The sequence below is a fragment of the Thunnus thynnus genome, chromosome 13 (genome assembly GCF_963924715.1).
Source record: "Thunnus thynnus chromosome 13, fThuThy2.1, whole genome shotgun sequence".
NCBI lineage: Eukaryota > Metazoa > Chordata > Actinopteri > Scombriformes > Scombridae > Thunnus > Thunnus thynnus.
The window spans coordinates 5,326,115-5,344,415 of NC_089529.1; the positions used below are offsets into that span (position 1 = coordinate 5,326,115).

General features: G+C 43.0%; 1 protein-coding gene across 8 annotated transcripts in view; it reads right to left on the reverse strand.

The window, feature by feature from the left end:
- The window catches only part of auts2a (activator of transcription and developmental regulator AUTS2 a), a 478,003-nt gene that overhangs the window by 100,634 nt on the left and 359,068 nt on the right, over positions 1 to 18,301 (reverse strand). For all 8 annotated transcript variants that reach the window (XM_067607423.1, XM_067607422.1, XM_067607427.1 and 5 more), the window contains one exon: positions 7,107 to 7,136. In XM_067607423.1, the coding sequence (XP_067463524.1) occupies positions 7,107 to 7,136 (30 nt within the window). The remainder of the gene's footprint in view (positions 1 to 7,106; positions 7,137 to 18,301) is intronic.

Consider the following 18,301-nt stretch of genomic DNA (forward strand, 5'->3'; position numbering starts at 1 on the left):
ATCCAAGGATTTTCAATGCCCATGGGAACCCTTGAAAAACCAACAACACAGCATTAATGACATGTTGATTATTGTGCACATCTGATGCTGTAAGTGTTAGCAAGTGGAGATGTGCTGTGACAGAATGAGGATTTACCTGCTGGGACAATGAGGTGGTGCGAGCTCTAGAGCAAGCTATTGTAAATGGGTCACAGTAAATGTAGAGGAGGATGGAGGAGGGTCAGAGCCCCAGAGGCAAGCCAGCCTGCTGACTCTCAATTCACCACCACAGCTCCTTAAGTCTCCTCGAATGTAACAATGGCTACACTGCATAAACAAGTCTAGTGGGGGGGGTTTGTGTGTGTAGATTTGTCAAACTTTGATAAAGGTACTATAGTATTCAAGAAAACAGGAAAGGAAGACCAGCAGAGGGCTGGCAAAATGATCACTTTGCAACCCCAGATTTTTTTCACTTTCAAATTTGTATTCTTCAAGTGACATCACTTGAGGCAATTTACCTATATTCTCACAGGTCCCTCTGGAGCCACAAAAGGTCCTCTACAACTTTTTTTCACATATGCAGTAGTACTCTCTAAGACCTATAAACAGACTTTGATGTGTAAAATCCTTTTGCTCAAATATCCCTTTGAGCAAATTTCACCTCAACATCTCAAAATAAGCCTGAAAAACCTAAATACAAAGCACATTCACAGTGTAACATACCAACACACAAAGGCACATTCCCAGCAATGGTGCAACGAGTGTAAATTAAGATAAAAAAGATGTAATCTGTTGGCATGGGAATATCAGACAGGTAATATAAACAACCTGCAAAGGACATTGACAGGTTGACATTTTCACCTTAGGTCACCATTTCATTTCAGAAGAAAAAAGGCATGTGGAAATTTGTGTCAATTAGGCTACTTCCATTTAATTACCAGTGTGTCAGTCAGGGGCTGAAATGTCTCTCCTCTGACCTTTTCTCTTGTGGCCTTGTGCTCTGCAGTCATTACTGTACTGCTGGGTGGAGGGGCTGCACTACAAGGGAGGTTGGTAGAGGGGAAGGAGAAGGGGAGGTTACAGGGGGAGGACAGGCGTGTGTATGTGTGTACGTTTGTGTATGTGTGGGATTGTCTGGGGAGTGTTGCTGCCTGCTGACCTGGCCATCCATCAGACAGGGTCCCATCCATCCACGCCCCCCCCCCACCTACACCCCTTCCCCGCCTCCCCCCACCCAGGGCCCATCAGCGCAGCTCTCTGCCAGGCTTGGAATCTCCACATTAATTTCTCATCTGTGGCGCCCTAATGAGCTCCGCCTGCTCGTCCACCTCTGAGACCCTACTGATTATCAGACAGGGGGGCGACCATTTGTCAATGGCAAGAGGTGGCATTTACACTGCTGACCTTGCTGCCAAGGAGAGAGGAATCACAATTGGGGAGAAAAGAGAAGTAGGAAAGAATAGAAAAGAAAAGGAAAGCAATCAACAGCTCAGGAGCACCATGCTGTTTGCCATCACAAGCACTGCCTTGTGTAAAGACGATCTCTATTCATGGAAGTGAAGGAAGGAGGGTGGGGCACTTTTATGTTAAGTGTCCAAATGTTCATCTACCTGTCTAGCTTCAGTGAAAACTGATTCAGGGGACAAAATTTGAGGTATAATCATATTTTTTTTACTTCTAACATTCTCAGTAACTTGTTTAATGGCTTCTCAAAGGGGAATATGCTTGTTCCTTTGGTTTGTATCTCTCTTTGTGTGTGTGTGGAGGCGAGTGGAGGCTCAGGGTTGGCTGAAGTGGTGAGCTGTGGGCCTGTGTACACGTGCCTCAGAGGGAGCAGGGATTTGCCGGTTATTGGATGGAGGGGAACGGTGTAGGTCTGTGACACCCGCTAACCTTGGCCAGGGCTACTGGGACTCCGGGGGTATCCATCACTGTGGCAGCCCCGAGACCCAGACCGGGGGAAAAGCCACAGAAGTTGCCGGGGGAGGGAAAAAAGCTAGTAAAAATTTAATGCACTCCGCAGAGCGGTCATGTCATACTTGGTTATGGAAAATAATCCCAGATGCCTGCAGTGCTAAAATGGAGCTGTAATGTGCTCGCCTCCTAACCCGGCCTGACAGCCATGATGTACGACTACCATTACCGGAAAATATCACTTCAACTAACCCGTGATCCGGCTCCGCTAAGGGTCATATTATCCATGAGGAACAAATTACACTCCCCCAAAGTAAATACAAATTTCCTACACTGACTGGGTACAAAGCACAGAGGGGGGGAGGGGGCAGGCGGGAACGTTACCTATGACAACGCTCTGCAGAGTGACAAGGATGATAAAGTACATGACAAATCACTGGCTGACAGGGTACTCTAGTGCAATCAGCCTCAGCCTCGGCCTAGCGAGCACCCACTCAAGCCTGTAAACACTACTCTCTTCCTTTGGAGGGGGCAAAACACATAATCTTTTAACGCTGACAAGTTGCTCTCTCCTTTTTATTACTCATCCTTCCCACTGCGGTGGAAAGAGGGCGGGTTTGGGGGGGAGGAGGAGGATATAAAATGGTTTTATGTACAGTGCTGCCGAGTGATTGAGAAACACGACTCTTCTGCTGTAATTGCCTGAAGGCAAACACAGCAAAACAATAAAGGAAGAGAAACAGCAAATATATTACCAGTTCAGATCTTTATTTTATGTCAAGGACAAACAGGTTCCCTCGGCTGCTCTAAAGCACCCACTTAGATCCCTCGCCTCCAATGAGAGCAAAGCACAGCAAATTACAGCACTCCGTTGCATGGCCATTAATAAGACGCAAAGCATTTTCAAAATGGCATTTACGGCTTGTGGCTGCTGATAGAGCGAGTAAATAACACTTAGTAAAGGTGTGGTCTCTATATAAAAAAAGCCCTGAGGTAAGGGAAAGAGAGATAAAAGAAAGCTACAGAGTGATAAAGTCCTGCAGATGACAGCACGGAGTCATTGTCTTCACAAAAGGTCTATGTAACACCATTGTTGAACAGTTAAGCTGGAAAATGCACTTGAGCACTGGCAGATATTCATACTAAAATATTTGACTGGCAGTTTCAAGGTGCCACTTACAAGCAAAAATCACTTAAGCATTAGCAAGTCCAGACAGAGTGAGTGCCTGAGCACTCTTGGCAATATTACAAAGACTGCTAAGACAAGGTACAGAAATTTGCCAATGTTGGATTTGTAATCTAAAAGATGAATGTTGAGTGAATGTGTCAGTGCATGCATGTTATAAAAGAAAATAAAAAAGGCACGGTACATTTATATGTATATAAATGAATAAAAAAATATAAAAACACATGTTGAGGGTTAAGTGATGTTTTCAGTTTCACAGCCCCCCTTCAAGGGAAACCTGTTGGTTTTAACTACACTATGAAACGAGGCAATGTCACTGGGACTTTGGTGGATGCACATGAAAGACACTTGAGGCTATGGAGCTTTTTTTTCAGTGTGCTTTCCTGCCAGTAAAGCAGGAGCATCATAACTGGGAAAAAGCTGCTCAAGCCGGTCCTGCCTAGACCTAATAAAAATGACCACCTGATCCTGCTTGGATCCTCCAAAAGGTTAGAGTGTGGAGGGGATGAGTGCAAAAGCACATTTTGCTGACTGTGTTTCAGGAGTGGAAGATAGGCCAAGCTACATGATAGTGACAAACAAAAGTGGACATCTTCGCCAACAAAAGCTTTGGGACAAGGTTTTTGGCCACTCAGCAGGCATTTCTGCTTGCGTCCCAATGCCAATTTAGAAATCACATGATCCAAAGAGTTCCCTCAAGCAGGCCGCTGTACATTATAGGTTGAAAAAAAAAGGAGACCATCCTATTCAATGCATACAACATGAGAATAAAATGAGCAATTAAAATTGACGTGAAATGCTTTAGTGCAGTTATTGTGGGTTTCAGTGTAGATAAGGAACTAGACTTTTAGAGAACATAGAACAAGACAACATTGACTATTACATATTCAACACACATGCAGTGATGCTTCTTAAATACAGTGTAGACCTTTAAAGCAGAAGTATTCACCTTGGCTCTGCTCATTAGCTGAGCTCTGAATGAACTTCTTGATACTGGCAGAGAGAAAGGAGGAGCAGTGATAATGTGGGCCTAAGCAGAGATGCTAATGATAACGTATATAGAGCTAATAATACCAGTGTTGTGTGACGGATGGCTGCAGTGAGCTTGCCTCCTACCTTTCTCCCAGCATGCCATTAACATGTCATGCTGGAGAGAGCCCATCCTACAGGTCCCTTTGTAATGAGCAAATGCTCTGACAGTTTCCAACACACGCAGACACACACTCATACACAAACACACAAGCAGGATTGTGTGCACACATATTCTGAGATGCGAATAGCTGTCTCTTATCAGAGCCTGGCAGCTCCTGCCGACACGGCAGAGGCCTTCTACACCAGGCAGAACATGATTTCTCCTAGGAACACTTTTTCCATTTCCTGCTTTTGAAGGGAAACTAAATAAGCCACGTTTGTCCTCATCTGAATACATTTGACCCATTAAAACGACTTTGCTCTCCTGCGTCCTTCTCTGCTGCGGTGTTGTAAAGTAGACCACGTTGTCCACAGAATGCAAATGACAACAGTGGCAGTGAGCGTAGCGTGCTCGGCGCCTGGCAGAAACAGATAGTGGCAGAGGTGATGTGGACTGAGGAGGGGGTAAAAGTGTTGAGTGGGAGCTCCAATTACTCCCTCACATTGCGGAAGAACACATGAGTCAGCCCCTGTCATAGGGGTCCCCTATTTACTAATTCACTCCTCTGTTACTTTAACACACAATTAATCAATGACAGGAAGGTGTAGTCGGCGCTGTTCATCAGGAGCGTAACGTGAGCCAGGGTGAATTAATACAGTCACTGGGGGGATTACAGCTCACCATGCTCTCTCTCTCTTCCTGAAACAAAAAGGAATTGCCACCGAGACAGGAGCAATTTAAATCGACAACACTGAGTAATGACTCAATTTGCTGCACAGTCTAAACACCACAAGCAAATGGCATTACTAAATCATTAGAGTGGATCTAGATCTCTGGTTAGAAGTCATTGGATAATATGGCTGCTCTTAGAATCTATAAGGTTCGTTCAATCTGTGAACACCTGGATATTATAAATGGAGCTGAACCAAATATCACTGTAGACAGACGGCTAAAAACAAACTGGTAGAGACTTACAAAGCACTCGGGTATTGTAATCAATAAGCTTTGCTTTGACAAAAATGTGGCAGCCATCATTAAAATAGTAAAAATGATGATGTAAAAATAGTTTATAGTTCGATTTATTTTATCGACTTCCTTTTTTATTCTTGCTAACAGGAAACGGTTTGGCAGCCTTTTTATAGTAAAAACAGAAGAGGTGAATCAGGCTAAACTCAGTGACATCTTCAAGAGACTGCTGAAAATGAAATGTGTGCATGACTAGGCCTAGACTTAACACTTTCTAACTCATTTTTACCAACAAAAATGTTTTCTTGTATAACCTCCACAAAGTAGTAGAATTTACACAATTACCACTCTCTGTGTGTCATTCTGTTTTACTAAGTATCTCTAATACTCCTCTTCTGATTGGCTTTGATGACAAAACCTGTCCATTGTTGTAGCACTATAACCATTCAGCAATAAGATGGTGACACTAATATAACCATAAGTGTCACCATCAGCCCAAACCTTCAACTTTCACACCAATATAGTGTGCTGTATCTCCTGGTCCATTACTCATACAGACACAACACTTCCTGTACAGATTCTACTCCAGACAGGAAGATGTCTCTTGAATTTGGTGATTCCATGACGTTTTCCGCACTGCCACCATCAGGCCAAACCTCACCAAGCCTTACAAACCTATTCTGACTATTTCCAGTTGGCGCTTCCGTTATTTTTAAAAACCTTTGTACTTGTTTGTTAGTGATTGATTATGTTTCCCTGCAAATGTTTTATTTTATGTTTTTTAGTGCAAAGCTGAAACAAAGGTGACAAAATTGAAACCATGCACCTCTCAGCAAATATAGCACATTATTACACCACAGAAAGATGATATAGATCTTAACAGTGGGAGGTGTTATTTGAAATTATAGGAGCAGAAATAAACAATGAACGTCTGATTATAGGATTGTGTTATTTCCAATTAGCAAAGGCGTGTGTCGATAAAGGCAGGCAGATAGATAGCTAGATGCGGCACAAGATACGGAGTTTTCCAGAAGCGCCAGCCGCTGGCCAAACAGCCGACTACTCACTTAAGTCCAGCCGGCTACTTATTAAAAAACAAATGATTAAAAACATGTTCCCCTTTAAAATAACCTTGTTTATGTTTGTTGAATAAGAGTACATTTATGTTTCTATTAGTAAAATCTATCTAGTAAAACAATACATTAAAAAATAATAAATAATGTCTTAATTACAAAAGTTCTGATCAGTCAGGAATAGGTTGGTTTTAAATATTAACAGCTATTTACAGACTGCGTGGGCTAAAACACACAAGAAGCCTAATTCTTCTTTACAATAATTCACTACATATTTACAATCAGGTAGGCAAACTCATTAAAATAAGAAATAATTAAGATCAGTGTATATGATTGGAATAGTGGCATTAGAATGTGCCACCAAATTTGGGCTTTTATGGCCAAAATTTTTCTCTGGGGGGGCATGCCCCCAGACCCCCCTAGCTGGCTACTTTTTCCCACTGGCTTTTTCCCACTTTTTCCCCATATCCTCATGGAAAGCCCTGCAGGATATACAAATATATGCAATGTACTTCATACTGTGGATATGCCAGTCAGTGGTTGGCTTTAAGCAAAGGAAAGCCTGCACCACCAGCCCTGGCTGTCACAGCAGTCTCATTTAAATGTCATCTAAATCCTAAAAACCCAGAACAGTTCGATTTAGATTTTGCACATCATTAAGTCATTTATAATTAATGCGCTGCTAATTAAGGCTTTCTCATAGTTATTAACAGGATGTTTAATTCTAATTACATTAAATTCTCAGCCTTAAAGAAAGTATAATATTTGAATCTTATTGAAACCTGATAAAGGATGCCTAAAATAACCCAAGCACATTTAATAGTACATAAAAAATGACAGTGAAAGGCAGGCTTACCTTGTCGTCTTGGTCACTCTCAGTGTCACACTGCAAGAAAAAGAAAGGTAAAGCTGAATATTGGTAATAATATGTGTATTCCCTGTTTTATAACTGCTCCTGCTTAGATTGCATTCAGTTCCGACACATGAGTGCCATAATCTAATTTACCTTTTCAAATGGCATATCTTATCAGCTCTTTAATGACGAACTTATCATACTCATATTCAGTGTCTGAATATCATCAGATCACTTCATTAGCTGACACAAGAACTGGAATGTGTAACAAAGCAATTTTCTCATGAGCAGCCGTGCTCTTGTTAACATTGAAACCTATGTGAAATTCAGATGGAGCTGGAATCTCAAAACACTAACCGCCACTAGAATTATAATTCCATGATGTGTGTTCCTGCTTGAGGCTGGGGATGGTGAAATGACAAGAGAAGGAAGGGAACTTTGTAATGGAGGGAGGAAAAAGTGGTTAGATTTCATTTTTTCTTTCCAATTTCAATTTCAAGGTCCACTTAATTCTTTATCAACTAATTAGTGTGATGCTGGGTGACTGGCGGCCCTCAACGTTGTGCATATGGCTGAGGTGCAGAGAAGCACTGGAGTCGGTAATGAAGAAGGCACTGGGGGGGAATATGGGCAGGGGTTGGCACAGTATTTGTGTGTGTGTGTAGGCGGGGGGGACTGGGAGTGCAGGGAGGGGTTGGTGGGTGTCGATTAAAGTAGGGAGGGAGGGAGGGAAGGGGGTGAAATGATTGACAGCCTAGGGATTGAGTGACAGAAGGCCCTGCCATTTTTTCTTTCTCTCCCTTTTTTTTGCTTCCATCTCTTGTTTTTTGCTGATCTGGGGCCCTGCAGAGCTCAAAGGTAGCTGGCTGGGCTCGTGGCTGGTCTGTTTCTCAGGCTGGACAGTAAAAAGGGGCCTTGTGAGCTCAGCAGGAGCATAGCATCCAATTTACAGGCCTGTCCCACACGGCCCCAGGGGCCGCCTGCGGCACACTGCCATGATGGTCAGCTCCAGCAGCTCATAAATTATGCAGCGGCAATAAACGCACTGGGCAAACACTCCTCAGACGTTCTCTGCTCTCCATTTCTTTCTCACTCTTTCTCCACCACCCACAACATTCCACCCTCATTTTAATACAGTGTGCAGAGAGCCAGCAGCCCTATAGACAATCAGCTGGAAGAATAAATAACGGTAATGAAAGACGAGTGCAGGTTCTGATTACACGTGAGTGTCTAATAGAAAAAGCTGCACACTGCGTGTATTAATGCACATCTATTGTTGCTTGTGAATAAATAGGCGTGTCTGCAATGCTTCGCTCTCTCTTGTGGCCTCCCACACAGGGCTGACTAATGCAGCAGCAGACAAGATCTGATGAGCAGTATTAGCTGTCTCAACTGCTTCCATATATTGAGGCCTCTCAGAATATGACAACGGTAATGCGACCGAGCACTCATTAGCTGCTTCTCTGCTTGTGCACACTACACACCTGGGAACACAGGCATGCAAGGGGTTCAAATAATGGACATCATTTCAGTTTTTTCCACTGTGTTGTGATCCATAAAAAAAAAAAAAAAAACACTACGAGCCTTTCTTTCTTGTGTTCCTTCTTTTTGCTCTCCCTCCTTTTCCCTGTTCCCTGGCTGTGCAGCCAATTGCTTTGATTGCCAAGATAGAAGACGGCTGGAATGACTTGCCCTTGCTTGTGAAGCAAATGGAACATGCTAATGGAACTCATCGTATTACCCGATGCAAAAGTGCCATAGCTCATTACTTTAAGATAAAAGGATATCATTGTAGACGGCAAGCAGAATTGACTTTCTGTGCTGCGACTTGATGATGATTTAATCAACTGCTCTCTTTCACTTCTCATCCCTGCGCCTGTCGCTTTCGCAGGTGCCACTAAACGAAGCACTCACACGGCTAGTGGGGGAGAGAAAAGAAAAGAAATTGCTGTCATTACTTTTTTTCCCTTGGAATAGAGGTATGCAAATTTCCCAGAGCGACAAAGGGTGGAAAAAAGGGAAAACTTAATAAAATGGAAATACCTTTATAATGAGCAAAGTAAAAAATCCTGAGATCAGGCCTGACAGGCAAGGGCAGGCAATTTGATCGTCCTTACAGTGAAGACGCCAAAGCTCCCCTCACACTCGCTGCTCAAGTATAGAAAAAAAGGTAACAAAAAGTAACAAATAATGATAACTGTGAAAAGATAAAAAACACATCTCAGGCATACAAACAAGTCAGTGCTGTCACTCACTGATAAGTGATCATAGTGAACTAATGCGTAGCCTCATGCATAAAGCAACCTGAGGCGGGGGAGAAGAATCCCTGCATATATGGATTTTTCCGCTCCTTGTATTTCTACTTACTGACTCTTACATTAGAATCAGAGCCGGAAAGCTAGAAAGTCTCGGCTTTGCACTTGGCAGTTGGAAACGTCACGAATGATTGGAAGACCTCATCATTAATAACAGGTATTGTATTGTTTTAGGAGGTGTGCATGAGCTCAAAAATTCAGTTATTGCTACGATTATGGGTAATCTGAACAGCTACTGATGAGTGAGAATGAATAAACCTGCAGAGCTATGGTTAACTGTAATGTCAAAATCACTTTATACCAATCCTGGGAGGCCATGTCTACTGAAAAGACACATGTCAGAGGTTTAAAATGAATGACAAAAATGAATATTTCATACTGAAGTGAGAAAAAACACAACAACAATGGTGCTATTGAGATCAGTGGAGTTAGCTCTTCTAACGGGCTGAGGTAGGAAATGGCTCTTATTTAAAGCAACAGTCATGTACAATAAGGAAACCATTAGTCCTGGGAGGGGGCTGACAAAGAAAAGTGATACTCTACCCAGGCCCACTGCTATTTACACAGGGCCAGCATTATACTGTACAGCTAGACCCTAGTGTTTAGTTTAAGTAACACAGGAATGTCAAACATTAGCTTCAGCTCTAAGAGCTGTTGATGTTGGCCTGTATCCGGAGCACTTCTGATTGCCCCTCTGCTCTCACCCGGGCCTCTATTTTGGCTGAGTGCTCTTACAAATTTCCCTGCGCTCTGTCCAAGCATCAAGCCTTTTGTTTATATTGGTCTGGGAGTAGGAGTAAATTATTCTTGTCCTAAATCCTCTCCAGCTGAGAGTAATACTGGCCGAATAGAAGGGGAACATAAGGAGCTATGGGCCGAATGCTAAATGATGCAGCTATGCTATCGTCTGTAGCAGCAAGGCTCACCAAAGTCTCCTGCCAGAGCCACCCGCAGAAAAATGTCTGGACTGAAGAGTTAACCACATCACACAAGGATGCGTGCGAGGCAAGTATGCCTTGTTACCTTTTCCAACATAACCTCCTGGAAATCCACTGGTCCACAAATACTAACAGATGTTAAGTTAATCAAGACAAAAATTACATGCATAAACGATAATTCTGAAAGCAAACAGGGTACATTTAACAGGTTTATTATATATATATATATATATATATATATATATATATATATATATATATATATATATATATATATATATATATATATCTCTGATCTGCTGTCTCCAGTGTTACAAGTTGCCTCTAATTTTTTCTTAAATGCCATCTTCTTAAGTGTAGATCTGTGATGGATGCGTATTGTCGCCCCCATGAGTGACATTAGCCTCAGGTTATGCTGCTTGCTATCCGTGACCTTAGAATTAATTATGGTTGATACGGGCTTCATTAAAGCACCCCATTGCACAGAAGATGGTGTCTGTTTATCAGTCTGAGCCAGATTGTCCTGCAGGATGGCTGAAGGGGTTAAAGCCCAGCGAGGAGGCCAACCTGCTTGCATGCCTGGGAGCTGGAAAGACAGCATGAAGGATGGCAGCCATTGCCACGGTCAGCTCTGACAGTGCCAATTTGATGTGCTGTCGTCAAGGGCTCCTCATTCCCTCCTCCTAACAGCTCCTTCCAGATAGCTGCGCGTCCTGATGGTTTTCTGATGCGAACAGTCACATGGCAAAATGGTTTTCTCCCCTCCTGCTGCATCCTCCTCCATCTGCTGCTGGGGCCTGGGTGCCGCCGACCGCCTGCCTGTCACAGCGTGCGTGGAAATTAGCTGGGGAGGAGGTGCTCGCTTGTGCTAATTACATTTTAATCATTGGAAATGTGTTGGCAAATCAAGCCTTGATTGCCATCTTGGAGCCCAGAGCTCCTCTCTGCAGGTTGGGGATGGGAGTGGGAGGGATGTGGGGCTACAATACGGCTAGGCCCAGTCTCATCAAGCTGGACACCTCGCTCTCCACCGCAGCTTGATATGGCGGCATGCCTGGCCTACCGCTGGGTAGGGGCTGTGCCACATTATTCATGGGGAATAGAGGAAGACCAGGATGTCAAAACGGGGATCTGTGCCATGCTTATTCTCAAATCCCCCACTCACACCTCCCGTTCCTGACTGTCTTTCTCTTACTCCCTCTCTCTTTCTCACCCACACATTACACAGTCTGCCAGTCCCGCCACTGTGAATTGAGGAACAACAAATAGAGCTGGGCAGGAGGAGACTGATGAGCTCAGGGTTTGCTACACAGCACCTGCTTTGGCACACAGAGCTGGAGCAGCAGGCCCGTCACAATACACTCACAAATTAGTTTCTTATAACACAGACATGAAAAAAAGAAGCTGACGGTAAAATCGGTTACATCGAATTTAGAATTTTTTAGAAAATAATGGGAATAATGTTAAGGGTGGCAACACGAGCATGGTCCATACTGAATGGAGATGTGGTCCAATTTGTTTACTGCACCAAAGGCAACAACATGACCACTCAACCGCCAACTTCATGCAGCTTTGTCACCAGCTGTGACTTGTGATATTAATGAACCGACAGACCTTCTGTTTAAGACCCCATTTTCCTTAGTCACTGTTAACCACTGCTACACTACAGACTGATTCACACTCATAATGAACCAAAAAACAGTGCCAAACACACACAGGCCCAACTGCACACTGTGCTTAAGTGACTTTACACTGGAGTGAACCTCAAATAAACTCTGGGATTACTTTACTTAGAAATAAGTCCAGCAGACACACATTTCATAAAAAGGTATCCATAAAAGACAGATTTGTAAATACACCTAAAAGTTCAGCCAGTGGGAGGAAATTCTACATGACATGCCTGACTGGGACAGATCATTAAAATAAGCAGGGTTCTGTGGTGATGACATCAAACATTTAATTTCCACAGCATCTGCTTGATGTCCAACTGTCATATGAAAGTATGGCAGGAAAGAAAAGACCTAAAGAAAATCATAAGGAAAACAAAACAGCACAGTTTGAGTGTTTGAGACAGTCTATATAGTCACATAAGGCAAACGCCTTCTCCAGCAGCCAAGAATGTTTCGTCAGGGAGGACCAGACTTCTGTCTGGACTAATATAACCAGGTCTGATCCACATGTAGAGCACCGGCCAAATGCAGCAGGCCAACATCTGAATGCAATTTCCCTTCAAATGTAAAACTTTATCCAGAAGATATTCAATTTGACCGCAAACTCTAGATTCCAGTCACTGGGAGAAGTGGAGCTAAAGGAGGGACGATGGGGGAGAAGCACAGAAAAATGAAGCCTTCCATAAAATAATAAGAACTTTATAGTCTGTGACCTCTGGTTTCAATACTCTGGAGTGCATTCTTTTTATGTTTTATTTCACTGGACTGTGCCCAAACTTACTGAAAGAATATTTGAGAAAGTTCTAAACGAAACTCTTTATTATTAATTCCATATTGTTCAGTCTCTAATGATTTATATTAAAACAGCACCAATGATGTCAAACCAGAGAGTTGGCCCAGCAATATCTGCAAAAGGAACTCCATGTTGAGGTTCATACACTTTTCAATGCCAGGGATGAAAAGATTTGTTCAGGAGGCATAAGAGTGGTGGATGTGTATGTTTCCTTTTGTTTGAGTGTGGAGGAGGGTAGGACATTTAACTCAACCTGAGATGTGCAACGTACTACTGAAGTGATGCTTGCCAGAAACAGATGTTGCCGCAGGGTAAGCCTCTCTGTTGATCAGTCCCATCCACCCACCCACCCACCCCACACAAACACACACACACACACACAAACACACACACCTGACAAGGACCAGGGTAGGAAGGAAGAAACAGAGAGGTGCAGCACTTTGCTGTCTTAAAAATCCATTTGTTACACAAGCACCCAGTATCTTTCCTTCCAGAATCATCTCAAGGCGAATCTCTCGGCTACAGGCGAGGCTCCGGGGCGCCTGGCGGTGGGAAGCGTTTACTGGTTATCTGATAAAAAAAAAAAAAAACAACACACTGCTGCAACACAAAAGTGTGGGCACATACACAAACACCCACAAACACACACCTTGCCTCACCCCAGTTCTGCACTCTGTTTCCATAAGCCAACAGGGAACTGAGGCACAAAGCAGATGCTGGATTAATCAAAGATTAATAGAAGGATTTTGAGATAATTACATACATCAAATTGCATTGTTTTTGCGGTTATAGTGACTCCCCTGAGATGAGCCCTCTTGGTGTGTATTTTAATTACCCCACATGCTAGACATTAACAATGATGTGATTTGGCATCTTCATTACAGCAATCTGGCCACGCACATAAACAATCAATTTTAGACTATTTGTGGAATGCTCTTAAAAAAGCAGAATTCCCAGCGTCAAGACAAACTGGGTTTTGAAGAGGAGAGGAAGTAAGTGTGGGGGAGTTTTGCACAGATGAGTAGATGGAAGCAGAAATTAATTTCAAGCTAGATGAACAGGCATATTTGCCCTGTTCTCACCCCAGAGATGCTGACCTGTTAGAGCCAGTGAAATATACCACTGGGTATTGAACCTCAATACTTTTTTGGTCCCGAATGAAATGTGTTTGTAGCACCGAGCATTGAAAACTATCAAATATCAAAAGCTGGCACTGAATGTCATTCTGATTCTTACTCGTTAGCTTATTCTTTGATCTGTTTCTGAGTTAAATAATCAATTTAGGGCCTTTTCACACCCGAAAGTCTGAACCAAGGTCCAAACCAAGGTTCATGTTTTTGTTACATTGTATACATTTCCAGTTAGTTTTGGTTTCACATCGCAATTATGTGAGCGCACTAAAGAACTTTACATGACATACCTACGCCCTGTCATCATCACCTACATAAGCTGCGTCTCTCTATACTCGACATTGATTGGTTTATAGACGGGTGTGAGTCTGACGTCAGCGTGTCGTCAATTTGGCGGGTAGCCTTCTATCACTGTTTGAATTAATGGAGAAAAATAAATGGACAGATTCATTTCATTGCCACTATAATTATATTATTACAGCTAGCCCAGTTGAAACTGGGGAAGACTCCACCACCTTAATGGGTGAGCTTGTTGGTCGAGTGCCCAGAATGCTATCCAGGTCGTCATAAAAAGGAAATTTGTCCTTTTCATTGGTTGATGCACTGCTTCTTCTAATGGCATTGTGCACCTTTGTATACTCCTGCCGCAGTTTATCTCAGACGGCATTGCTCTCTCGTGCTCTCATATCCTCTCTCTCTCATCCTCTCTGAAAATACCTGGAAAGTGTCAGCATTTTTATGAGTTTTTTCCGGTTGACTTTTTATAATGTCATCGGACCATATTTCAATTAAAAACTCCTCTCTCCATGCAGCTCATTTTTCCTTTTTCTGGCTCTTACAATAGCCTGCCGGAACTTCCTGTAATTGGTCTGAAAGTCCAAACCATCCAAAAATGTTTCACACTAGAAACGAACCAAACCATGGTTCAGTTTGATCCAAGACCATCTCATTTCATTGGACCAAGGTTCGTCTGTTTGTTCTGGGGGAGGCTTCACACCTGTAATTTTGGTTCAGATCAAGCTGAAAAGTCTGAAAGTCTGGATCAAACAAAGTAAATGTGAAAGGGATCTTAGACTGTCATTTATATAGGTTAAGTTCTTGTACAGCTGCTTGTGTGTACACAAAATATAACTTTAGACAAGTTTTGGAATCTTTTGTTCAATGATAAAAAAAAAAGGATTTTGTAGAGAAAAACACATTTACACATATATATATTTAAAAAAGTATTATTTTAATATCAGTACTGATATATTTCATATCATATCCTAACAGCGCTAATATAAAAAATTTAGATGAAACCTATTCCCTGTGAAATGTGATAACATCACACACAATGGAGCGATTCTGAAATAGGCTATATAACCTTAACAGAATTTAATAAATATAGAAATGTCCTCCTTATACAGAAAATAATCTCTGCCTGTCACCTCTATTATTACTTGTTACATCCATGGCTTGGATGTACTTGGACGTATGCTTTACAACGGGCTGCAACCCTCTGTTGTCAACAGATATAAACCTCATCTGCTCCCTTCACCTCCCACTTCCAGCTCTCCCTCCCTCCACACTGACTCATAGCTGCGGGGGGAGAAAAACATCAGGATTAGGTTCTGTGCCTCTAATCACTTAACTCCTCACACCTGATGGCACACTATTAACTTTGACTGTCTCCAGTGACCCTGCGGGTCGTTGCCCATCACATCAAGTTTTTATTAGGGAATTTTCCTCATCATTAGCCATGGCCTGGAAACGAGCCATTAATATTCATACTGGCAAACCAAAATGAGGTCCCACTGATTTTCCATCATCTAGGCTATCTGCGCAGCTGCTGCTGTTAACAATCACCCCAGTGCTGCACGTTCGCCACGTATCATTATGGGGCTCCATAAAGCCCTTTCTCTGGGTCTGCCGCGATGGGAAGGGGAGTAAGGTGGTGGAGGAGGAGGAGGAGGAGAAGGCTGCAAGGCTTGCAGCCAGCTGACACCCGTCTGAAAGAAACTGCCCAGCTCTGCCAACAATCTGCCTGGAAGTCTCATGCATAAAGACCGGCGCTGTCAATGCTAACAACCCCTGCAGGCTCTGCCAGCGACACAGCTGAGATACGCAGAGTTCCCTCGGTGCTCACACATTAGAGCACACGCTGTTTATCAGTCTGTAATGGCAGCTAGGAATGCATCGCTTTGGAAAGGTTCGAAATCTTGTACAAGATGCTAACATACGTATGTGAAGATCATCAGGGAAGGTTTCATTTACACACATATTCTCTGTTATTTTCTAATAAATACTACATAGCAGATTATGATTTAGAAAAGTGCAATATATATACAGTAGTAATAAATCCCGGAGGAAATGCAATATTTTGAAAGGATTCTCCAGGAGATAGTTGTTTAAAATAAGAGGCATTTAACTCTGCATATGGTAGAAGAAGACCCGGAGTCTGAGTTACCGCCTCCCATGCATCCAAAATGGCTGCCCATGTTTCAAGACTGTAGCTCATTCTCAAAATGATGCACCCTGTTTGTGTCTCTGCTTCTCTGTAACCAGAGGAGGGCATCTCACATCTCTGCTGCCGGTGAGAGAGAGCAGGTGCTCCACACTGGTGTGAACACAGGCCTGATAAGGTGCTTCAGAGCAACAATGTCCCAGGCATCTCCTGCTGATAAGACTCCCCTCTCTCTCCCACTCACCAGAACTGAGACTAGCTGGTCCCGATACAGGGGAAGGCCTCCCGTGTGTCATGGGTGGTAGCAACAATTAAGTGGCAACACCCTGACAGGCTGAGATAAACTTCCCACTTGTGCTCTTATACTACACCATGTCCCACAGACGCGGGGTCGACCCCTCAGTGTTCCTCGCTGGATGAACCATGAAAATGAAATCTGTAGATCAGTTATGTGAGCTAATATGTGAAAGGCCAGTCAGCTGTGAATTGTTGATAAGATTTACTGTGACAGGTTGCTTAGTTTACAAATGATATTTTAAGTGAGCACTTGATGTTATTAGTTGGGAACTGTTCAGTTACCCAGGTTGGAAAATAGTGTCTTGATTTCATAAACAGATTGCACAGTCAACAACTTTCAGTAGAATGAGGACATAAGGTGAGACACCAAAACAGATGCAGCCACTTCAGCACTGTCTTCTCAATAATTAGAGCTGCAGTGACAAAAACACTTTGTTATTCTCCTACTATGATTTGCTAGCTGTCACAGTGTACATCTGAGTTGCCTCATTATACAGAAAGTACTCAAATAAAAGCCGACACTGCACACTCCTGTCAAGATTCTGTCTAGCGCACATGCAAACAAGCAAAGATGAATAAACATTAGTTGTTGTTGAGGGCTGGTCTTTGAGCCGCGAGGCTCACAAAGATCCGCTTTGTACAAAATAAAAATATTTAATTTGAAAGACTGATGCAAGGCAAAATGAAATTAAAAGGAACCCATGCTAACTGCTAAAACAAATTACTTGCAGCGCGCTAAATTACATTTGCTCCTCCATCAGCGAGATCAAACGAGCCTAGTTTGACTCTCCTGCGCTAATGATTTCCTGCACTCACCTCCTTTTTCATCCCAGGGGTGTTAATAAACACTCAGTCTGTTTTTTTTGTTTGTTTGTTTGGTTTATTTATACATTTCCCAGCTCTATGTCTCATGTAGCTCCTTCCCTCTCTCGTTCACTTTGCCCACACCGGTGGCAGGCTGGGTGAATTAGAGGGATCTAATGTAATCCCAGGGACAGCGGGCTCCTGAAAAACGTGCTCAATTAAAGCAGGATGAGCCCAGTGGGAGCATCCCTGGCGGAGCGTGGGGTGACTGACACGGCCCTTTGGTTGGGATTAATTAGCATGCTAAGTGGTAGAGCACGATAGCAGGCTGAAAGCCATGGACCAGCCATCTGACATCCACCACCTACCACAATACCAGCAGCACAGCCATGGTTCTAACCCGCCCTCCGGCCCTCAAAGCCATGATTTTACCTCCTCACAAAGGCATACAAATATGGACTGAAGCCAGAGACGAGGGTACTGAGGCTGTCTGTGGTAGAGCACCCAGCTCAGAACATGTTCTATTCTATACATCTTTTGTTGAGAAAATTACAAATAAAATGTCTCAACTTTAAAAAAAAGTCTTGATGTTTTTTCAGGCTGTTCAATTGTACTTTTTAAATATGATTCCAGGTTTTGTCTGTCCATTACAGTAGTGAACAGTCTGTCAGTAGGCTGGATCATACCGCATGACGCACATTGTAACAGGATGACAGCCAGAATTGTAGCACAACTCGCGTTCAACTGAAGGATAACTCCTAGATAGCAGAGCTGGCCAAAGATTAGTTCAATAAAAGACTGTAGTGTT